Source organism: Perca flavescens, chromosome 3 (genome assembly GCF_004354835.1).
Source record: "Perca flavescens isolate YP-PL-M2 chromosome 3, PFLA_1.0, whole genome shotgun sequence".
Lineage (NCBI taxonomy): Eukaryota > Metazoa > Chordata > Actinopteri > Perciformes > Percidae > Perca > Perca flavescens.
Window position 1 is genome coordinate 4,602,895 of NC_041333.1, and position 21,050 is coordinate 4,623,944.

At 41.8% G+C, this 21,050-nt stretch overlaps 1 protein-coding gene across 4 annotated transcripts in view; it reads left to right on the plus strand.

Annotated features, from left to right (window-relative positions):
• fndc3a (fibronectin type III domain containing 3A) overlaps window positions 1–21,050 on the plus strand; it is a 65,890-nt gene that overhangs the window by 2,753 nt on the left and 42,087 nt on the right. For 2 of the 4 annotated variants that reach the window (XM_028570616.1, XM_028570625.1), the window contains exons 3-4: window positions 719–853; window positions 1,609–1,752. In XM_028570616.1, coding sequence (XP_028426417.1) covers window positions 767–853; window positions 1,609–1,752 — 231 coding nt within the window. In that variant the 5' untranslated portion in view covers window positions 719–766. The remainder of the gene's footprint in view (window positions 1–718; window positions 854–1,608; window positions 1,753–21,050) is intronic. The other 2 variants (XM_028570645.1, XM_028570635.1) reach the window with 1 other exon arrangement.

A 21,050-nucleotide genomic window follows, 5' to 3' on the forward strand; every position in this document is an offset into this window, starting at 1 on the left:
TTTCTCTCATGGTGTTCTGTTGTTGTTTTTGTCAGAATTTTTACCATATAATCTTTTCACGTAATTTTTTTTTAACAAGTAGTGAGTCCTCAGTGTGGCCCTTTTTCAGTCTGATTTTAATTGCAGTGTTTTAAAAGGAACTGTATCTCCCCTGCATACTCTCATTTGGTTTGACTTGACATGAGTTTATGTATAATCCCTCTTGGTTGGTCTGCATGTGTTGATTGGTTGAATGTAGATTAATAGATGTCATATGCCTTTATGGTCAGCTTTTGTATATTTGTGTTTGTTATTTAAAGGTTGTGAGCACACTAGTGGGTACTTGTTATTTGGCCTGATAAACTTTTATTGTTTTTTTCAATTTAAGGGGCTAGCATTCTTCTATTCCATATACAACAATTACTAATTATTTTTCTCTTCTCATATGTATATGGAAAGGATATAGCTCCTGTGTATGACTGAACAGTGGCATACCAATAACTCCTTTTCAATCTTGCTGTGATTTATTGTTGTTAATCTGCAGTAACTCAGTTAGCATTAGCTCAATAAAAATGAAGCTAGACACAAATTCCATGTAAGTTTAGCATTCAGCAAGTACCAAACAGGAACAATATGCAGCATAGAATCCAGCAACGACACAAACTTTCACCTACATGCCATGTTTACATCCTATAAAAGGAAATGCATCCGATCATCTCTCTCTTTGGTTTGTGATCAGGCCTGTTTGCTTTGGATGGAACAAGTGGTCTAACCTGGCCCCTCATTGATGGCATCAGAAAATATCTTTCAGAGTCAGCAACTGGGCTGCAGAAAATGCCATGCAATCCAATGCAATGACTACCAGTGGAAAACAGTATGTGTTTTGACATTAATTATGAGGGGTGTCCAATTCCCACTTTGTCAATTCAGCTTGTCACAATGTATTTACTGGAAACAGTTGTGCATTTAGAGGATATTTGCCTCATGCCTGATATCTTGTATTCTAGAAAATGCAGAATTTGAAATGACTAAATATAGACTTTAATATCATCATAGAATTGGGGGAATTGATAGGACCCACATCTACTATCTTTCATTGCTGGTGGATAGCAGATGTGGGTCTTATTTCCCAACAATCGTATCCAATTTAGTAATTGTCACTCTGTCATATTGTTTGTAATACAAAAAATAATTGCAATGTCTCCAGAAATAGATTTTTTATTTTTTGTAATGATGGAGATGATCCTATCAGTTTGTAGTAATTAGTACAAATATCCGCAACATCGGTCCTTCGTTTTCATAACCTGCTTGAATCTCAAAGCCCCCCCAAAAAAGTGATTAAATGTTTTGCTGTATTACTCAATATACCTGCAAGAAATCATGGTTTCATGGTATTCAGAGTAAACATAGTTAATCATAATTTTAACATAGATGTATGTTTTTATACCTCATATTAAAAGCAGTTACATCCCAACATTGTGCAAATAAAGGTGATGATGTGTTGATACTGTAAACTACGAGAGGGGAGAGAGGACATTCTGGGTAAATGTAGTTCTCAGCACAAGTCTAATGACAAATCTTTGTGGTATACTTTGTGCATATCCATTGATGGCAGTGTCTTTGTTTCAGGAGTACCTCTTCAGTGGTGTGAATGAGGGAGACATGGCAGACCACACCCCACCTCTGGAGTCCGGCCAGCTTCTCAGCCCTGATCTCCCAATTCTGGCCTCACCACCCCCTCCAGCCATGGTCAATGGGGAGGGCCCCCAGCAGGTACTCTGTACTCTTAATACTTTCCCCGTTGCAGCACATGATGAAATAAGCGTTTACTTGCTAAACGTTATGTGCGATTACTCTGTTTTTGTGATTGTTAGGATCACGGTTAAAATTCGATCAATTGCACAGCCTTAGCCCAAATTGACTTAGCAATCTGTCTTGTAATTACAGTTGGAAGGATTTGTTTGAAGTGGTCCCTCTGGCTTATTTTGTCTGTTGTTTGCCTTAAGTCTGCAGTTTTTGAACTGATGAGTGTTTCACTTAATCAGTGAAATTGAGAAATTTTAGCAGGTGCACTTAAAGCACTAGAGCACTTACTTAAGTACTAAGTGCGTGGTATAGTGTATGGTTTGACCAGCACAGCAGGGAAAGTGTGTGTGTGTGTGTGTGTGTGTGTGTGTGTGTGTGTGTGTGTGTGTGTGTGTGTGTGTGTGTGTGTGTGTGTGTGTGTGTGTGTGTGTGTGTGTGTGTGTGTGTGTGTGTGTGTGTGTGTGTGTGTGTGTGTGTGTGTGTGTGTGTGTGTGTGTGTGTGTGATCAAAAGATGTCTGAATCCCTGCATGAAGAGTTGGTTAATATGGCTGTAGAGAAATGAGTTGCCACTGTGTGAATTGGTTAAATTGTATATTAATAACTTTAATTCAACTCTTGCCTTAATTTACAGTAGTGGAATAATCAAGTATTTAAAAAAAAAAAAAAATATTTCACTAGATTATGTGTAGCTATGAACTCAGTCTGATTTAGTTTTATAATTGTTGCAACTGCTTTCTCCTACATTTACGTTAACTGCATAGCATATGTACCTCTTGTGAAACCTCATGCTTTTGGTGGCTTGTTTCAGATGCTAAACAAAGTATACACACATGGCTTTCACTCAGATAAGTTATGAAACAGCCCAAACTGATTTCATAGGCAACAGGTGCTTGTTAGCAACCACATCTCTCTCAGTTTTGATAGCAGCCTTTGCTGCTATAGATATGGACTGATATCCCCCATCATCTCTTGTCAGTATCAGAGTGAGATTGAGTGGCCCTGACAAGCCTGGGTGATTTCCCTGTCATTTTGATGGTCATCAGTTCGATTTGCTTAAGTTTCTGTGACTTCCTGGGGAATAGCATGGAACCCACAGTGATATCTTGTCCGTCATTTCCTCAGTCTTGTGCAGTTTGTCGAGATAAGACTTGCTAATATTAGTGCTGCCTTATAAACATGCCTTTCCTAGCCATCTTGTCATTTTCCACAGTGGAAAATCCCTTCGCCCTGAATCAGGCTTTGTTCACGCGGAGATCAAATTTTGCTGGTTGTGTTGGGCTGTGAGGGTGTTGTTCTCATGGAATTCAGTTACCTTACCACCTCCCACAAAGGTTACCTGATTAACTGTACTTGTTCCCTGTCAGTGTTTACAGTGTTTTATGAGCGATAGAGGAATAAAATGCTGCCGTTCCTTCCTGGCTTACATCATTACCACCCTGCTGCTCAGACCAATTTGAAACACTGCATGTTCACGATCACTGAAATGTGCTATGAGGAGGAATAACAAGTATCCGATAACACAGAGCAGTTACTGTGTTTTTCGAACTACAGCATGATGACTTTGTTTTTGCACAAGAGGTGTTAGTGTATCCCTCTCCGACGTATCAATACCCAGATACATGATACAGTACAGGCCAAAAGTTTGGACACACCTTCTCATTCAATGCGTTTCCCTACTATTTACATTGTAGATTCTCACCGAAGGCATCAAAACTATGAATGAACACATATGGAATTATGTACTTAACTAAAAAGTGTGAAATAACTGAAAACATGTCTTATATTTTAGATTCTTCAAAGTAGCCACCCTTTGATTTTTTTATTAATAAGGAAAAAAATTCCACTAATTAACCCTGACGAAGCACACCTGTGAAGTGAAAACCATTTCAGGTGACTACCTCATGAAGCTCATTGAGAGAACACGGGAAGAAGGGTTTGCAGCGCTATCAAAAAAGCAAAGGGTGGCTACTTTGAAGAATCTAAAATATAAGACATGTTTTCAGTTATTTTCACACGTTTTTGTCAAGTACATAATTCCATATGTGTTCATTCATAGTTTTGATGCCTTCAGTGAGAATCTACAATGTAAATAGTCATGAAAATAAAGAAACACATTGAATGAGAAGGTGTGTCCAAACTTTTGGCCTGTAGTGTATGTGATTAGATACAAAGACAATTCATTGCTACTGAGCTAAGATTTGATATTTAAAATGTTGCATCAAATAAATTATGAGGTTTGAATGACTGTAGCTAAGAACCAATATCATCAATGACAAAATGTAAAATCAATAGCAAAGAATAAATTAGTTCAAGTATTATGGACCCATTGCCAAAAGAAATTATGCATACTGCTACATCTGCAAATAATGGGTAGTGATGCACAAGGCCTAACCTTTTGGGCAGCACCCATTATGCACGTATTTTTCACTGAAATGCTGCCAGAACTAGATTTTATGAACTGCGGTTTCAGGGTCTTTGTCCTCCATCTGTAGCCATCATTTTCAACAACGCTGTATGGGTTCTGTCCTTGCAAATGAAATGGCTTATTACTTCAGTTATTACCTTTGACCGTGAGGAGCTGGGTGTGAGCGTGCAGTTGCTAATGCTAGCATGATTAGCTTGATTGACTTCTCCTGCAGGTAACGTTAAAATCTATACTGTGTGTACTAGGGCCGGACAATTCATCAATATTGTATCGATATTGGGATATGAGACTAGATATCGTCTTACATTTTGGATATTGTAATATGTAGGGCTGTCACGAGAACCGGTACTTGCGATACCTTTTAGATTCTAAAATGACAAAACACTGACGATGCCCATTATTTTTTAAGCACCGTGAGCACCGACGCCAGTGTTAGCATCGGTGCAGCGCTTCTTCCGGACCTGACGGGGGCAGCATACGCCTACAAGTGTTCTGGTCTGCCGCTAAATGCTCGAGAAGAAGATGAACGCTGACCAGCACAGACCAGCGCCTCATCTCCATGCACGGCTTTACCGTAACGTTACATCTACAGCAACGGCTTTCACGACTTCACCTGGAGCTCCCAATCAGAAAGTAAGTCGGTTTCTCTCTGCCGTTGGCCTTCACAGCGCAACGTTAGCTATGATAGCTGACATTTAGCTAACTTTAGTGCTTGTGTTTGAGGGACCTCTGTAACGTCAGTTAAGTTAACTTTAACCAGCCCGGTTCTATGTGAAAAACCACAACGGCAGAGAGAAACAGACGTAACTCAACATGCTTGCTGTCTGGGAGTTCCGGGGGAAATCATGGAAGACGTTACCCTACGCTGGCTGTGTAGTGATGCCAGGCTTCAGAGCAGCGGGCCGTGGGTCCAGAAGACTGACGTTTTCTCCAGATTACATTAACAGTAAATCACGCTCTCTTTGCCCCCTCTATTCAAACACCTCCGCTCCACACCAAAACAGTAACAAACAAAAAAACAACACTGACACTGGTTTTAAAGGCTGCATTACAGTAAAGTGATGTCTAACAATTAACACTCTCCCTTCTGGAAATGAGATAGAATGCAGGCTTTACTGGAACTTCTGCATTGGCTTCACTTTAGGGCTGCAACAACAAATCGATAAAATTCGATTACTAAAAAAGTTGGCAACGAATTTAATTATCGATTCGTTGTGTCGCGCAACTATTACGCCACCTAGTCGCGGAGATAAAAAAAAAATTGAGTTGAGCGCGGAGCAGCGCGGAGCAGCGCGGAGCAGCGCGGAGCAGCGCGGAGCAGCGCGGAGCAGCGCGGAGCAGCGCGGAGCAGCGCGGAGCAGCGCGGAGCAGCGCGGAGCAGCGCGGAGCAGCGCGGAGCGGAGGAAAAGAAAAAAGAGCAGAGCGGGGGTAGAGGAAATACGGAGAGAGACCGGAGACGTAACGTTCTGAAACACTCGGCGGAGGCAGAGAAATCAGTACGACCCAAGTCATCCAAGGTGTGGGAGCATTTCACACTAAATCAATCAAACACGTGTTAATTGCAAGATAAGCAAAAGCGACAAGGCATGGCACGGGCGCACCACGGTGATGAGTCAGCACCTAAAACTTAAACATGTTGGAGTCCTTGATGAGGAGGAAAGGAGTTCAACAGCAGGGTAAAGTCACTACACTATCCTACTTCTGTTCCGTTCTGAAGTGAGGAACGTAGCGTCCCTCAAGTAGCTCTTCTGGTGCTGCTGTTTACTCGTTATCCAGCTGACTAGCATGACAAGCTAGCGTTAGCTCGTTAATAACCGTAATAAAGCAGGGGTGGTATAGTTTGCAAGACTAAAGACACGGTTTTATTCACTCGCCTTTTGTGGCCCATACATTTTTCAATCTGTTGTCATGTATATATTATGTGCTTTGTCCCATATCAGTTATTGTTGACAAATATATTAGTGTGTGGCGTATAAATGAACTTAACTTGCACTTACTACAATGATGGTAATAATTTAATGAATAAGTGTGTGTGTCTGTCTGTATCTGCTATTTGGGTTACTTACCTTTACACAACTATTAACTAAAACAACAAGTATGTATGTATTGAGTTGATGTAAATTAATGCTTTTTTGTTTTTTTATCCGATTCATCGATTAATAAAAAAAATAATCGACCGATAAATCGATTATTAAAATAATCGTTAGTTGCAGCCCTACTTCACTTTTCAGACTCGGAAGCTTCGTCCATTATATTTACAGTCCATGCACTAAATACAGTACTTCCTTTTTTATTATGTTTTCAGTAACTTATGAAAGCATATGATGACTCACATAGACAGTATATAAAGTGGACCAACAGATCCACTTTTCCGGTGATGGCTGAGCGTTACTGAGCAGCCTCCAACTGAGCTCGAAGACGTAGATGTGACGTGAGCAACGTGTCTGAAAGTTGTAAGTCTTCTGGTAGCTGTGCCGAGAGAAATCTCAATCATTCCCAATCTTACAGAGACGGAGAGCGTAGGTATATGTAAGGAGATAACATAGGCATAGGTAAGTCGAAACTGCCTGCGAGCTTCTCCTGTACTATACGGTAATTCCTCTACTGTGCGACAGAAAGTTGCGTGGTTATGACACAATCGTTAGCCTATTTTTACAAAAACGTCTGCTACGGAGCCAGTCTTTAGAAATAAACAATGGACAAAAAAAGTCTTTAAACGCTTCAGATGTAAAGTTATTCGCTGTCAAAATGAATGGCAGTCAATGGAATGCTAATGTCGGGTGATCGTTTGGTAGCATCAAAATGGTGCCATAGGAGGTTCGAGTTCTGAAGCGAAGCTTCTTTCTTCCCTTGCAAACTCCTGATCTTGATGCAAAAAAATAAAAAAAGACATCCATTTTGCATTATTTGATGTAGGGCTTTTCAAGGACTGTTGTTTGAGCGCTGTTGTGAATTAAGATGTAGCCTATGTGTGTTGTCCGTCTGAGGAGGTGTGTAAACATCCTGACAGCTGCAGAGTGTAGAGCAGGAACCACTGGAGGGGCCTCTCAGGCCTGACAGAGCGAGGCAGGACAGTAGTGACAGTGAAGAGGATTCACAGCGATGGCTGACCCCTCCGTTTCTGACCTTTACTGGGAGGACACCTCATTCTTTGTTCTTGGTTTCTTTCTCCTAGTCTTGGCTTGGTATTAACGCTCTGTTGGACCAATTATTCTGAGTCAGAGAGGAAGCTGTTGTCTTGGGGTCATTACCTGAGATGATTCTTCTGTGGAGATGACTTTGGCTACAGTATGATTCACTGCTTCCATCCATTTAAGCCCCTCTCGCATCCAAGTTTTTTCTGCTCTTGCCATTTGGTTTGTAGCTAAATTGGTAACGGATGAATCAGTCTGTTTCTGTCAATGTTTAAGCCCAGCTAATGGCTTATGTACTTAGCTGTTGTCTGTGCTGATGGCTATGTATATTTTCTTCCATTTTGTTCATTACCCTTTTTCATTAGACCTGTTTTCATGTTCTTTGTGCTTGTGTTTTTATATACTTCTGGTTAATGTTTTTTTCATTTCTTTGTGTTTTGTAACCTGACAGACTGAAAGGGATAAACACCTTTTTAGAAAAATGTGATAAGCTGACAGTGAAAATTCATTGGCAGTTTTTGCATGAAAACGCAAAAACACAATTGAAGCACTGTCAAGAGCATGCCAAGCCTTCAGGCGGCGATATAAAAATTGCGGAAGGATTACCCACCAACTAGAAGTCAGACCGTCTCGTCCAAAATCGGCGACATTGGCGAGTGTCGTGGCAGTGTTAAATTCTGTAGCAGTGACCTCCGTAGCGCAGTCTGACACCTCTGTTCCTGAATTTAATGGAAGAGTAACTGTACGTGTATGTGTAAACATGTAAAAAGTCCTGCTGGCAAGCCTGTTACAGCACTATTTCGGCGACATCCACCATTGCGAGAAATGTTGCTTCATTTGTGACGCCTTACAAAGGAGATAACTGCGCACACTCTTGACGTTGCAAGCCAAAAACTCTGTCCTTGTCTACACAACAAACGGTATTTCTTAAAATCTTCAAACACTGTTGCTTGTGGACAAAAGGCCAAACACATGGAAAAAGCTAGATAAAAACATCTACGTGTGGACTAGGTTATGTTTTTCAATTGCTTTGAATTTCCTTTCCATTCTAACCTTTTTTTTTCCCCAGACATAATCATATCAATTTTAAATCTTCAAAAACAAAAGAAACCAATAACAAAACACAGTTTGCTCTGGTTGTGTGCGAGAACACTCGGCATTTAATGGTAACTACACAAATTGAGCAGGGAGCACACAGCCATGAGTGTGTGGTCTGCTTGTGGCTATGTGCCATGCGTGGGCTAATGTTACTGTGGGATAGTGAGACCTCACTCCCGACTCAGCCGTCTTTAGTGCAGGCCCTGTATGCTATAGCAGGACACAGGAGACAGGGCCTTGGACATGTGCCCCTTATAAGTTGCCAGAGGGCTCGAGATGTTGTGACACAAACACAACCCACTCTGCTTGTCTCTTGGTCAGCCACTGAATCATCAGCCAGTGAGACAAACGACACCATTATTACTGCACATGATACTGATATTCACAGACAGACCCAAGTTCTGAATATTTTATTAAGTCAATCAATTGACACAAATACTGATCCAGTTAATAACCATTCAAGTACTGCATTGATAAAGATATGCACTGAAAGCTTTAAGCTAACTCTGCTACAATACATCAAATGTCAATATTTGTTCAATGTTAGTAATATGGTCCCTTACATATTAGGTACACAGTCCTAATGTTGTTAAACCGATAATTAGCAGAATGTTTTGTCAGATGATCAATTTAAAGCTTTAGTGTGTAACAGTTTTTTTTATATTAATAAACGTCTGTTACATTCAAGCCATTGCCAAATGAGTTGATAAAGAGTTAATTAAGACTATCAGCTCCACAAAACTCTCTCTGTATTTCTTAGTATGACTATGTTTAGAAAACGGTGTAGTCCGGCGGCGTTCGTGCGCAGAAACTCAAGTGAAGATAATCTCTTCTGAAGAGTCCATCATGTTTTTTTTAATCCTCCATGTCCTCCCTGGCTACAAGCAACTGCATCGCTGAGCGATTATGGAAGGCTTGAGACATGTGGCTGCACCGCCAGTGTTGTTGTCATTACTTAGAATTCCTCATGGGGGAGACAGAAACTACGCACTATGGCTTTATTGCCATGATAGTAGAAATATTAAAGCCAAAGCATCTAAATGAATACGCAGGGATTGTAAAGTGATTTTGTTGTAAATTTGAGTAAGAAATGTGTTCACATCTTGTTTGTAACACAATCAATTAATTGCTTTTTTGCACTAAATTGACATATGTATTAAGCGGCATTTTACTGCTACCACTCCAGCTGGATGGAGGAAGACAAACTTGGGAGAAAACTCTGTGGAAAGGCTAAAACATACATTTGTGGAGGAGCACATAAGGCTTCATCATTAAAAATGTTCAAAATGTGAAACTACCTTGACTTTTCCTAGAGCAGCTTGACTGCCCAAACAAAGGACCTTGGCCTGGGAAGCTGACTCTGAGCCTAAGGACAACTTGACATGAGTTTGAAGTGCCTAAGCTATGATTTAAAGATTTCTGTGGAAGAACATTACAGTCTTTCACAAGTCTGGGCTATGTGGTGGAGGAGCCAGATGGAAGGCACTCCTGAGGAGAAGAAATTACATGACAGCATGCCTGGAGTTTGCAGAAATTTGTGTGAAATTTCCAGAGGGCACGAGCCAAAAGATAATGGGTTCTGATTTAACAAAAACGGATAGTTCAGCTGTAGTGGAGAGCTCAGTATCAGGACTACAATAGCCTATCACCTATCTAACTCCAGCTCCACTGGGGATGGTGATATGCATGGTGGTAGCTAGGCTTGTCGTGATAGTCCATATATCAATTAATTGCATGATAAATAAAAATGAGCTTGATAATTTTTATCTATCAGAAATAGGGCAGACGCACAACAGGGTTTCCGCTATGTACATGAGGGGCGCACCGCTGCTCCTTCAGCTGTTTATGCAAAACCAACATGAAAAACGTAGCTAGTAATGTTCACGCAGCGTTTTGTTTTGTTAAACTGTGTGTAAAAATCACCGGTTTCAGGTAATGGCACTCTACGGACTACGGTACCGTCTATTTGCTGGATGGTTTCAAGCTAACGGTCGTTAGCTAACGTTAGCAGATAAGCCTGTTGATTGCGACATTATTGTTCATATTTTGGCACAATTTAGTAATAGTGGTCATAGTGACTGAAAGTGTGATGTGAGATGCTAAAAAGAAACTACACGCTGTTTTCAGGTAACGTTAACGTTTTGATTGCATTTGGTTTTTATTCCAGTGCATTTTTTGTTAACAGAGACTGAGTCCATTTTATTTATTATTTTTGTTTGTTTTGTTCATTTATTGTAGATATTTAAAGGTCCCATGGCATGAAAATTTCACTTTGAAGTTTTTTAACATTAATATGAGTTACCCCAGCCTGCCTATGGTCCCCCAGTGGCTAGAAATGGTGATAGGTGTAAACCGAGCCCTGGGTATCCTGCTCTGCTTTTGAGAAAATGAAAGCTCAGATGGGCCGATCTGGAATCTCCTCCTTGTGAGGTTATAAGGAGCAAGGTTACCTCCCCTTTCTCTGCTTTGCCCGCCCAGAGAATTTGGCCCACCCATGAGAATAGAGAGAGACATCATGGCATTCAAACGAGCAAAATAGCAGTTGCAGACTTGCCAACCAGTACGCATTTTTCATACTCGGCACACTTTTTGACCCTTAAGTACGCTTGTACGATTCGCTGCTCTGCAGGTACGCATTTTGTTGCATTTCGCCGGTTTCAGTTTCTATGCAATCTACATCTATGACGTTGATTCTGCCGCTAAGCCACAGCGTGTAAGTGGAGTGAAAAGCTTTCGGCCAATCGGAGCGCTGCATTTTAACCCTGCGCCCACCTGCCCCTCCTAGCCAAATGCTTCGCACGTTTAATTCAATTCAGTGCCTCAGCAAGCCAGGCTGTCCGGACAACTGTAGGCTTGCACGCCAATGCTGAACCACCTCAAAAAAAGGTTTGGAATGATTTCTTAATGGGACGTTTCATTTAATCCTTCTTATTAGACAACTTCTAGTCCACCACAATTCAGAGTCAAGAAGGCTATTTTCCCTTTAACTTAAAGTGATACGCCACCGTTTGTTGAAATAGGGCTTATCACGGTCTCCCCTAGCTGTAGATAGGTGGGCCAACGCATTTTTTGTGCATGCATCGTTTTAGTCTGGTGCAACACCGGCAGCGCCGCCGCTATTTAGCTTAGCGTAGTGAATGGAATCCTATGTTGCCGGTTAGCATGTTGTGAGTAAAAGTGAGCCAACAAAAGACAAAAAAACAACCTAATTACTTGCACTGAGACAAAATGCGTTGGCCCACCTATCTACAGCCAGTGTAGACTGTGATAAAGCCTATTTCAACAAACGGTGGCGTATTCCTTTTAGGCCTATTTAAAGTTGCTTTATGACAAAATCATTACTTAGACTACTTCATTTCCCTTCAGTAATCAGAAGAAGGCTACGTGTTAACCTGGTCTGACTCTCCTCTTTAACACAGAAGTACTTAGGCATATTTATTAGCTCTCTCTGCCTCCTGTTGGTGTCTTCCAGTTAAATGTTCTTTAGAAATAAAAGTTTATTGATCTTTGAAAAGGTGTACCTGCATTATAATGCCATTATCATTATATTTGATGAAAATGGTCTCTCAGCAACAATATTATCGTTTATCGCAATAATTTCTGGGACAATTTGTCGTCCAGCAAAATTTGTTATCGTGACAGGCCTAGTGGTAGCAGCATCAGATGTCAGGGTACTTTTTATTGGAGATGTTAAAGGAGGCAAAGACCAGAGCCCAATGCAGGCAGTCCCTCTTCACAGTAGCATCCATTATTTGGGTGCTGATTTGACATTTAGTAGGACAATGATCCAAACCATGCACCCAGATCAATACTGCAGTGGCTTCATTCCGTGATTGATTCTATAATAAATCCTTTTTAAAATTAGTTGAATAAAGTTTCAACCAGATTTAGAAAGAAGTGGAGACATGACAAAGTCCAGGTGTACCAAACTAATGTAGACACAGGTGCTTATAAAGACTGTCATGTCAGTGGTTGAATAGTTATTGGAAAAAAATAAAATGGCATTTTGTCAGAAATTTGAGGTTGTCTTTTTGTTCTTAGTATAACTTATGTTCCTAAAACGGACATCACCATATGACATCAATATAATAGTGTACTTTACATCATTAGTCACTCAATGCAAAGGGCCTGGGTCCATTTTTTTCGATTCTAACCAAAAAGGACAGAGTGTATGTGGCCGCTTTGGGCGCTTTTAATTGAAATTCTCTGAACTTTTCAGAAAAGAGTTGGTGTCTTTACGGTCCCTTCTTCAACAGAAAAGCCCATCTTTTGGAGCAGTTCAGCCGGACACTGAATGTTGCTGGCGAGTGCTGTAGTTTTATCACTGTATGCGTTGTAAGCTTTTATTTAACGGTGTAGTCAGTAGCCAGTGCCTTGCCAGAGAAAATGCCCTAAGTCATCATCAGTCAGTAGGGGTTGATGACAGTTGATAAATGACATTCAGTGGAAACATGAAAGCAAATTAACACAGTAAACGGAAAACTGCTGGGAAATACTGTGTGACGCAGGTTTAGTTCCTGGCTAGTTCCGCCACTGGCAGGATTTTCCCTGTGTCATTTGGCCCCTGTTTCCTGTCCACCCAGCTGCTAGTTCACATCATCACACAGTCAACAATTAAGAGGAACAAATAGTGAGAAACCTCAACTCTGAGTCACCAACGGCTGAAAAACGTCAGAGCCAACAGCCATGAACGCACAGAGCAGGCCCATTCTCCTGGGTAATAAAACACACCAGTGGCCACCTGTGTGACAGTTTGTGCTAATTGATCCACACACTCTTTACAAGGGCACAAGTCTTTGCAATGATGGGGACAAGATGTATTGTTTGGACATACTGTTCTGTGAATTTATGGCAGTGTTTTTGATTTTTTTTGATTGTTCTTCTTCTCCTAATGCATGGTTTCTTCCATCCAGTTAAAAAGATCAACCCTGTTGTGAATGTGAACAAGAAATCATTTCACATTGCAGTTCTTAGTCATCTATGTAAAAAGTAACCTTTGCAGTATCCTAGCACTGTTTGAGTCTATCCACTTCCGAATGAAGTCATCATGCAGTTGATTTTGTGACCGCAGCTACGCATTCATTCTATACCAGGGGCATGGCTTGGGCAGAGCTTGAATGTATTTGACAGTAGCACTGTAAATTCAGCATTCCTGTTTATTAGAGCGGAGCTTCAGGGGGATGTAAGAGCTTGGTTTGTGTATAGATAAGGGTAACTATGATTGGCAGTTGCCTCAAGCAAGTGGAGTTATCAGAAGAGGAACTTGACTAATCTAAAAATAATTTGTTAATCTTTTACCTGGCTGTTTTCTTTCCCCCGGCAGTTATTCAAATGTGTTTTGTTACTGTAGATGTTACTATGTATCCGGGACGGACTGACAATCTGTGCGTTTGGGAAAAGTCCAGAACGGCCAATCGACGGCACAAAAAAGTCTAATAAAGCGATATTAACAGCCAACAGCAGGGGGCGCTAATACGATCACTTATATGCTACGTGTTAAAAAAAAAAAACTGAGGAAGAAGAGTAGGCCTTCTGGCTATCACCAGACCAAGCTCTGCTCAATCTTTTAAGATTGAACATTACAGGGCGAAATCAAATCGCCGGCAGATCGGGCTGGGTTTACCCAGTCTATAGGCCTACATCATTAGACGTGACAATGGCTAGTAGAAAATGTAAGGAGAAAGGTGGATGGGAGAAATTCAAAGAAAAGAGGGCCACGTCTCTCGAGACTGATGCAGCAAAACGCAAAAAGCTCAGAGTTAATTTCACATCAGCAAGAGGTACTGGTAAGTGCCAGGAGCAGGACACATGTAATAGGCTGCCTTTATCCCTATCTTAGAGAATTGCATAGTCAGCTATCAACATGGCTGTGCATCATGATTATGAAAATGATCGTGCCATTTAGTGCTGTCAAACTTAACGTGTTTAATCATTTCTGTTAATTTGAAATTAATTGCGGGTTGACCGTGATTTGACTTTGTTGTATATGAGGTGCTAGGATGAAGACTATGGTATTGAATAAAATGGGAAAACATGCATTGGTACCACTCTAAACGTGCAAACAAACAGGGAAGGGGGCTAAATAATTCACCAAATTTAACCAAAAGTTTAACCAAAAAAATCCTAGCTTGCACTTTCTGTTGGTCTTCCATCAGAATGCAGTTTTTCCTTGTCTTTCATATTTGCGTTTACTATTGTGGAACTGGCAAACAGCCTTAATATGACCCACATCAAGATGTTGGGTCTGGGAACTCACCATTGACGGGGCTCAATCCGAGGGGCGGGATAAACGGTTGTCTTTGAATTTCCCTCTGCACGCAATAGGACAGCGCTACAACCAGGCAGAGTAACGAAGAAGGTAGCGAAGCTAGTTGGTAGATTAAACTTTTGCCTTATCCGGTCGGCAAAACTCCGAACACATCTTCCTTTTTTTAGAATGACTTCAGAGCCGTTGTTTGTTCTTTTCTCAAAGAAAAGCTTAACTCCAAGTCTTCCAGAACACCGCTGTTCCCAGCAGCAGCCATAATCCCACCGACTCTATACATGATGTGATTGGTCTGACCAGAGTTTGGTTTTTCCAGCTGGCAAGTCGGAGAGTGCCTAGACCCCCCCGGCTGCAAATTAAATTACCTGCCACTAGGGTACGTCTAGATTTCTAGGCTACTAATAACCTATCTTTAAAATCATTTGTTCATTCAGGTTGAAGATAGTTGCAGCAGATAGATGACGAACACTCTCAGTGGAGTTTTGGTATAGGCCTACAGAATATCTAATCCCCATGTTCAGGTACAGCAAGTAGCCTATTTTATCTCTGAAAGTGTTGTCAGTAATACTCTGTACTGTTTTATAATTACAACTTTGTGTAATTTGGGGTTTCTGTAGCCAGTGACATTTCATTATTTGTATTTTATTTTCAATGCAGATGTAATGGCATTGTAAATTTTTTTTAGTTTTTATTTGAAGGCTGAAGCTTCATTAATAAACACAACTCCAATTCTCATCATTGGTTTTGAGATGTTACTTGCTGTGAATAACTTGTCTGATAGGCTACAGTATTGTGCCAATGTATCAGGACATCCTGGCTAGTGTCTGTCGCGCACGGCTAGCGGCGAATGGCCGTATGATGGGCTTATTTGGGAAAAAGTCCAGGGCTGTTTTTTTTAGCCCCAGTCCGTCCCTGCTATGTATTATACGTGTTACTATGTATATTTTACAGAGAATGTTGCATACAATGCTACTGAAAAACTGGGATAACTAAGGTTTTGCCTTTTTGTTAAATTGATTTAACATTATGAAACAGTCCTTGGAAATCCAAAGCAAAATAGTCTAGATAATATTAGCAGTCTAAGCTTAAATGAATGGAAATGGTTAAAAAATATCTTAGTAACCTGTTTATATTCTAAACCTACAAAACACTAATAACATCACCCAATACAAAACGATATAATGCAGTTGTAACTTTGAATGGAAAAAAAAATCACGACACCATTTTGGACAAGACCCCATTCCAGTTCCAGGCTCTTTATAAAAATTGTTCTGTAACATCAGCTCATAAACATCAGCCTCAACTTCTACAGTAAATATATGTGGGGAATGGCAGGGAGGAACAAAAAAAGTGCTTGCTGCATCCAGTTGCTTGTTTCGGTAGTGCCGAGTCAGTGTTGACTGCTTTAGCCTTGCGGTTGGTCCACATACACCACTGGACTCACAGCAGTGCACCGCTGCAGACTGAATATAGATGAAACACAATGGATATTTGGTGTTATTTTTGCCATTAAAGCCATTTTGCTGTACAATTATAGGGGAAACACTGCTAGTTAAAGGTTTATTTTATTTTGTTTATTTAGTTGCTGAGCCTGCTGTGAGTGATATTAAAGGAACACGCCGACTTATTGGGACTTTAGGTTATTCACCGTATCCCCCAGAGTTAGATAAGTCCATACATACCTTTCTCAACTCTGTGCGTGTTGTAACTCTGTCTGACGCACCCACCGCTAGCCTAGCTTAGCCCAGATCCTGGAGGTAACCTGTTCCAACTAGCCTACAGCTCCCAATAAGTGACAAAATAATGCCAACATTTTCCTGTTTCCATGTTGTGATTTGTATAGTCACAGCGTGTACAAATAACAAGGTCACATGAGACACAGCCATCTTCTAACTGTATATTAACTGGGAACTATATTCTCAGAAGGCGAAGCACTGCTACTTCTGCTACTTGGGCAGAGTGATTTGCTCGCAGCACACAAGAAGCCCCGTGGTGAGGAGCAGAGGAACAACTGTGCTTTTCAGGTGTTGCGCTAATCACTCTGCCCAAGTAGTAGTGCTTCGCCCTCTGAGAATATAGTTCCCAGTTTATATACGGTAAGAAAGATGGCTGTGTCTCATTTGACCTTGTTATTTGTACACGCTGTGACTATACAAATCACAACATAATCACTTATTGGGAGCAGTAGGCTAGATGGAGCCGGTTACCTCCAGGATCTGTGCTAAGCTAGGCTAGCGGTGGGTACGTCAGACAGAGTTACAACACGCACGGAGTTGAGAAGGGTATGTATGGACTTATCTGCCTCTGGGGGATACGGTGAATAAGCTAAAGTCCCAATAAGTTGGCGTGTTCCTTTAACAGTCTACAGTTCACTAAATAGTCAGACTTTGCTGTGGTTTTTGGTCACTATCTATAAGATTGCAGTTGTCTATAATTATGTGGACACTGGACACATACTTTGTTTTTCTTCCAATATGACCAAAAAGCAGCACTCTAAAAATAGCACGTTTTGGTTTATTGCAACATGTATTTAAGACTTATTGAAAATGAAATCAACTTGAAAAGGGGCACTATCCTTGTTTGACTGTGATTTGGTCCATAACTCCTTGATTGTAGTTGAAAAATGACCACAACATCATTTATTTGATCAGTGTGCAAGTTTTAACCTCTTATTACAGTGTGTGCCGTTTTGTTTCTTTTTCTTAAGATTCTTCCTCTTCCTAAATCTTTTTTAATTTTTAATTTCCCTAAAGTCATCTTATTACATACATCTATTAAACCCTAATCATTGCTGCAAGTAGCTATATTTATCTAATTCCTTAAATCCAGATATTTTTTTTTTTTTTTTTTTGATTCAAGCAGAGTAAAGGGAAGCGTAGGATTTCATTTTGTGGAGGATGTACCATAGGTGTACCCCTTGCGCAGCAGTATCAGTGACGCAGATTATCTTTTTACTCGGCACGCGCTCATCGGGTGATGGGCACTGTCGCTTTAAGAAACGATCCATTTAGAATGAATGCAGACAGATGTTACAGAAGCAGTGAATACTTGCAAGCTGTTGTTTGTTGTGTCGCTGTACAAATCGTGTCTCTGTTGTGACTGTCAGTGGGCTGCTTTGTGATCTCTGAAGACGGTGGAGAACTCGAGGGTGCAATTGTCGCTGAGCACTGGAGCTCTGAAATTGAACTCCCACCACCTCATCTCCTCTCGCATCGATCGGAGTATTAAGAGAGGGTGTATGGCGTGTCGCTCTGTGAATGGGAGAGGGAGCCAGAGAGAGTATGAGGGGGAGGGAGAGAAGCGGGGGGGAGGGAGAGGGACTGTAGCGTAGTCGTATATGCCAGGCTCAGAAGCTGCGTGGGTCGCTCGGCTCCCTCACACCGTTGTTGTTGTTGTGAAAAAAAGGCAGAACAAAGGACTCCCCACGCTACGGAACCCTTCTACCATTGCCGGCTTAGCCGTGTTATGATCACGCCCTGATGGAATGCTATTAAATGTAACCATATTAAGGCGCACAGCAGGCGTTAACTGAGCTGGCACACAGTCGGTGACAGAGGCAAAAAGGGAACTGAATAGCAAACTGAGGCATCATCCTTCTCATATTTGGTCCTGTTTTCTTGGGTTCATCCGTCTCCTTTTTCCAGAGTGCTCGCTGCTGACAAGGTTTCAATCCCTTCTCTGAAGGCTTGGCGCGGACATCGCTGTGGCTTATTTGTTGAAGGGGTTGCTGTGGATACTGCCGGTAGGGAGGCTGCACTGGAGCCAGAGGCAAGAGTGAACAAGCCGCCTGCTGCAGAGAGTGCTGCTATGGAGCAGATGAGGCTGAACCAGGCTAAGCAAACATGAGATTTAGGCCACACTGTCTGTGAAGGCTACATCCAGCGCAAGAGACTAAGCCCCATCCGCCTACATAGCTCCTGCTGCACTCCTTGCCTCTCGCCAGTTTTCTTCCTGGATTTTGTGCAGGAGTTGATGGAAGTGGAGGGTGAAAAGGACCAGCCCAGCCACATGTGTTAGCATCGCAGGTCATGTGATTTCTCATGAGGGCTGGGTGAAGTGGTGGAGGGTCTAATAGACCCTGGAGCATCTTTTTATTTTTTTCTCTCTGTGACTGCGTGAGTAGCGACGCCTGAATGAGAAAAAGCAATGCGGGCAACAGTAAGTAGCAGTCAGATATTTTTGCAAGCAAAATTTCCTTCTGTTTGATTTCGTGAACATGTAATGAATGTCTCAGTATTGATTCCAATGTTGAGCTTAAATTGGAAAAGGGAGACTTCATCCTAGGAGGGGTGTTTGCTGCACACAGAAGGGGGTGGACAACAAACGTACACACATACGCCCGACTGTGAAGTGCCTAGACTTTGATTCAATTAGACCTCCCTTGCCCCGCATCCCCCTCCCACCCTCCCACCATCTACACTTGCTGCTGACGCTGCCTGTGTGGGTGTGTATGAACATATGAGCTCCTGTGTGTGGCAGTCAAAGGGTTCTTTCCTCTCCCTGCTGAGCACATGAATGGGAGCAGTGTCAGAGATGGAGGTGCTGATGATTTCTGTGCTTGACGAGAACCGTAGCCAAAGCCCTTTGCCAGCGGAGTGTAGATTCTATGACAGCGACTTCCACAAGAGCGAGGTAACTAGCGCCCACACACAGCGCCGGGCAACAAAAACCTAATTATGTGTGTTTGTTTAGCAGTTAAGAAGAATACGTTAAGAATGATGCATTTGGGATGATATAGAGGCAAAGGTTTCAGGGTTTCTTGGTTATATGAACATAATCTGACCTGTTGATTCGTGAATGGGAAAAAAAGATGGTTTGACCTCCGTTTTGTTGGAAATTTTTGTTTTATTTGGTTGTTGTCAAAAGAAGGTGACATTGTCAGGAAGGTTGAAGGGTTTCAAAAGTTAGTTCCTTGGGGAAAAAATAAGCCTTTTTTTATGAGGCCTTTTCTTGTCTGTTGTAATGACAGAAGCAGCATGACTCAGTGTAGGGTAGCAGTGTGTACCTGGTATTTCCAACAGTCATTGTGACCCTCATTAATGGGAGGTGGATATATTAACGGTTTAAAATATGTTAGGTTTATTGTTAAAATGCATGTAAAGCCTTTTTACTCTAGAAGAGGGAAGTTGTTTTTCTGCACATTAAAACTAGGTATGGGGAGAAACGGTTCAGTTACAAACCATGGATCCTTTGATTCTATTTGAAATATTGACAGTCAATAATTTCAGACAGAGGCTAATTGTTATGTTTTACTATGTCAAAAGTGGGTTGAAATAAGAATCCCTTCCTCAGGGTTTCCGTTGGGTCAGAATGTTAGGCCTTAAATAGTCTTAAATTCGCTGAAGTAGGTCTTAAATAATTCTAAACAGGTCTTAGGGCCCTGTTTTAACGATCTAAGTGCGCATGGCGCAAGTGCGTTTAGGGCGTGTCCAAATCCACTTTTGCTAGTTTTACGGCAGAAAAAAGGGTCCGTGCGCCGGGCGCATGGTTCTAAAGGGTTGTACTTAGTGTCTTGTGTGTGTCTAGTGTGTGTGTGTGTGTGTGTGTGTGTGTGTGTGTGTGTGTGTGTGTGTGTGTGTGTGTGAAGCATAGTGTGCGCGTGCTGTGCACTAATTTGCTGTTAAAATAACCGTGAAATGCTGCGCTATTTTTAGACCGGGTTTTTGTTGGTCAACGGCGCGATCACTTCCCGCTGCCTCAAGATAGCAATACTCCCAGAATGCACCTGAACACTAGCCTAGAAATCTAGACGCACCCTAGTGGCAGCAAATTTAATTTGCAGCCAGGGGGGTCTAAGGCACTCTCCGTTGACTTGCGGAAGAGCTGGAAAAACCAAACTCTGGTCAGGCCAATCACATCGTGTATAGAGTCGGTGGGCGGGGCCTATGGCTGCTGCTGCTGGGAACAGTGGTCTTCTGGAAGACTTGGAGTTAAACTTTTCTTTGAGAAAAGCACAAAGAACGGCACAGAAAGCATTCTTAAAAAAGGAAGATGCGTTCAAAGTTTTGCCGACCGGATACAGCAAAAGTTTAATCTATAAACTAGCTCCGCTACCTTCTTTGTTGCTCTCCCTGGTTGTAGCGCTGTCCTATTGCGTGCAGAGGGAATTTGAAAGACAACCATTTATCCCGCCCCTCGGCTTGAGCCCTGTCAATGGTGAGTTCCCAGACCCAACATCTTGATGTGGGTCTGGCTTGTCAGGCTACCTGAACACACCTCCCTGTAAGACCAGCACGTCCATGGGCACAAAGATGGGCGCAGCTGCATTTGCTATTTAAACAAAGTGGGCGTTGGACGGGAAATTGACAACTGTGTGGGTCTTAAACTAGCAAAGACACTTGC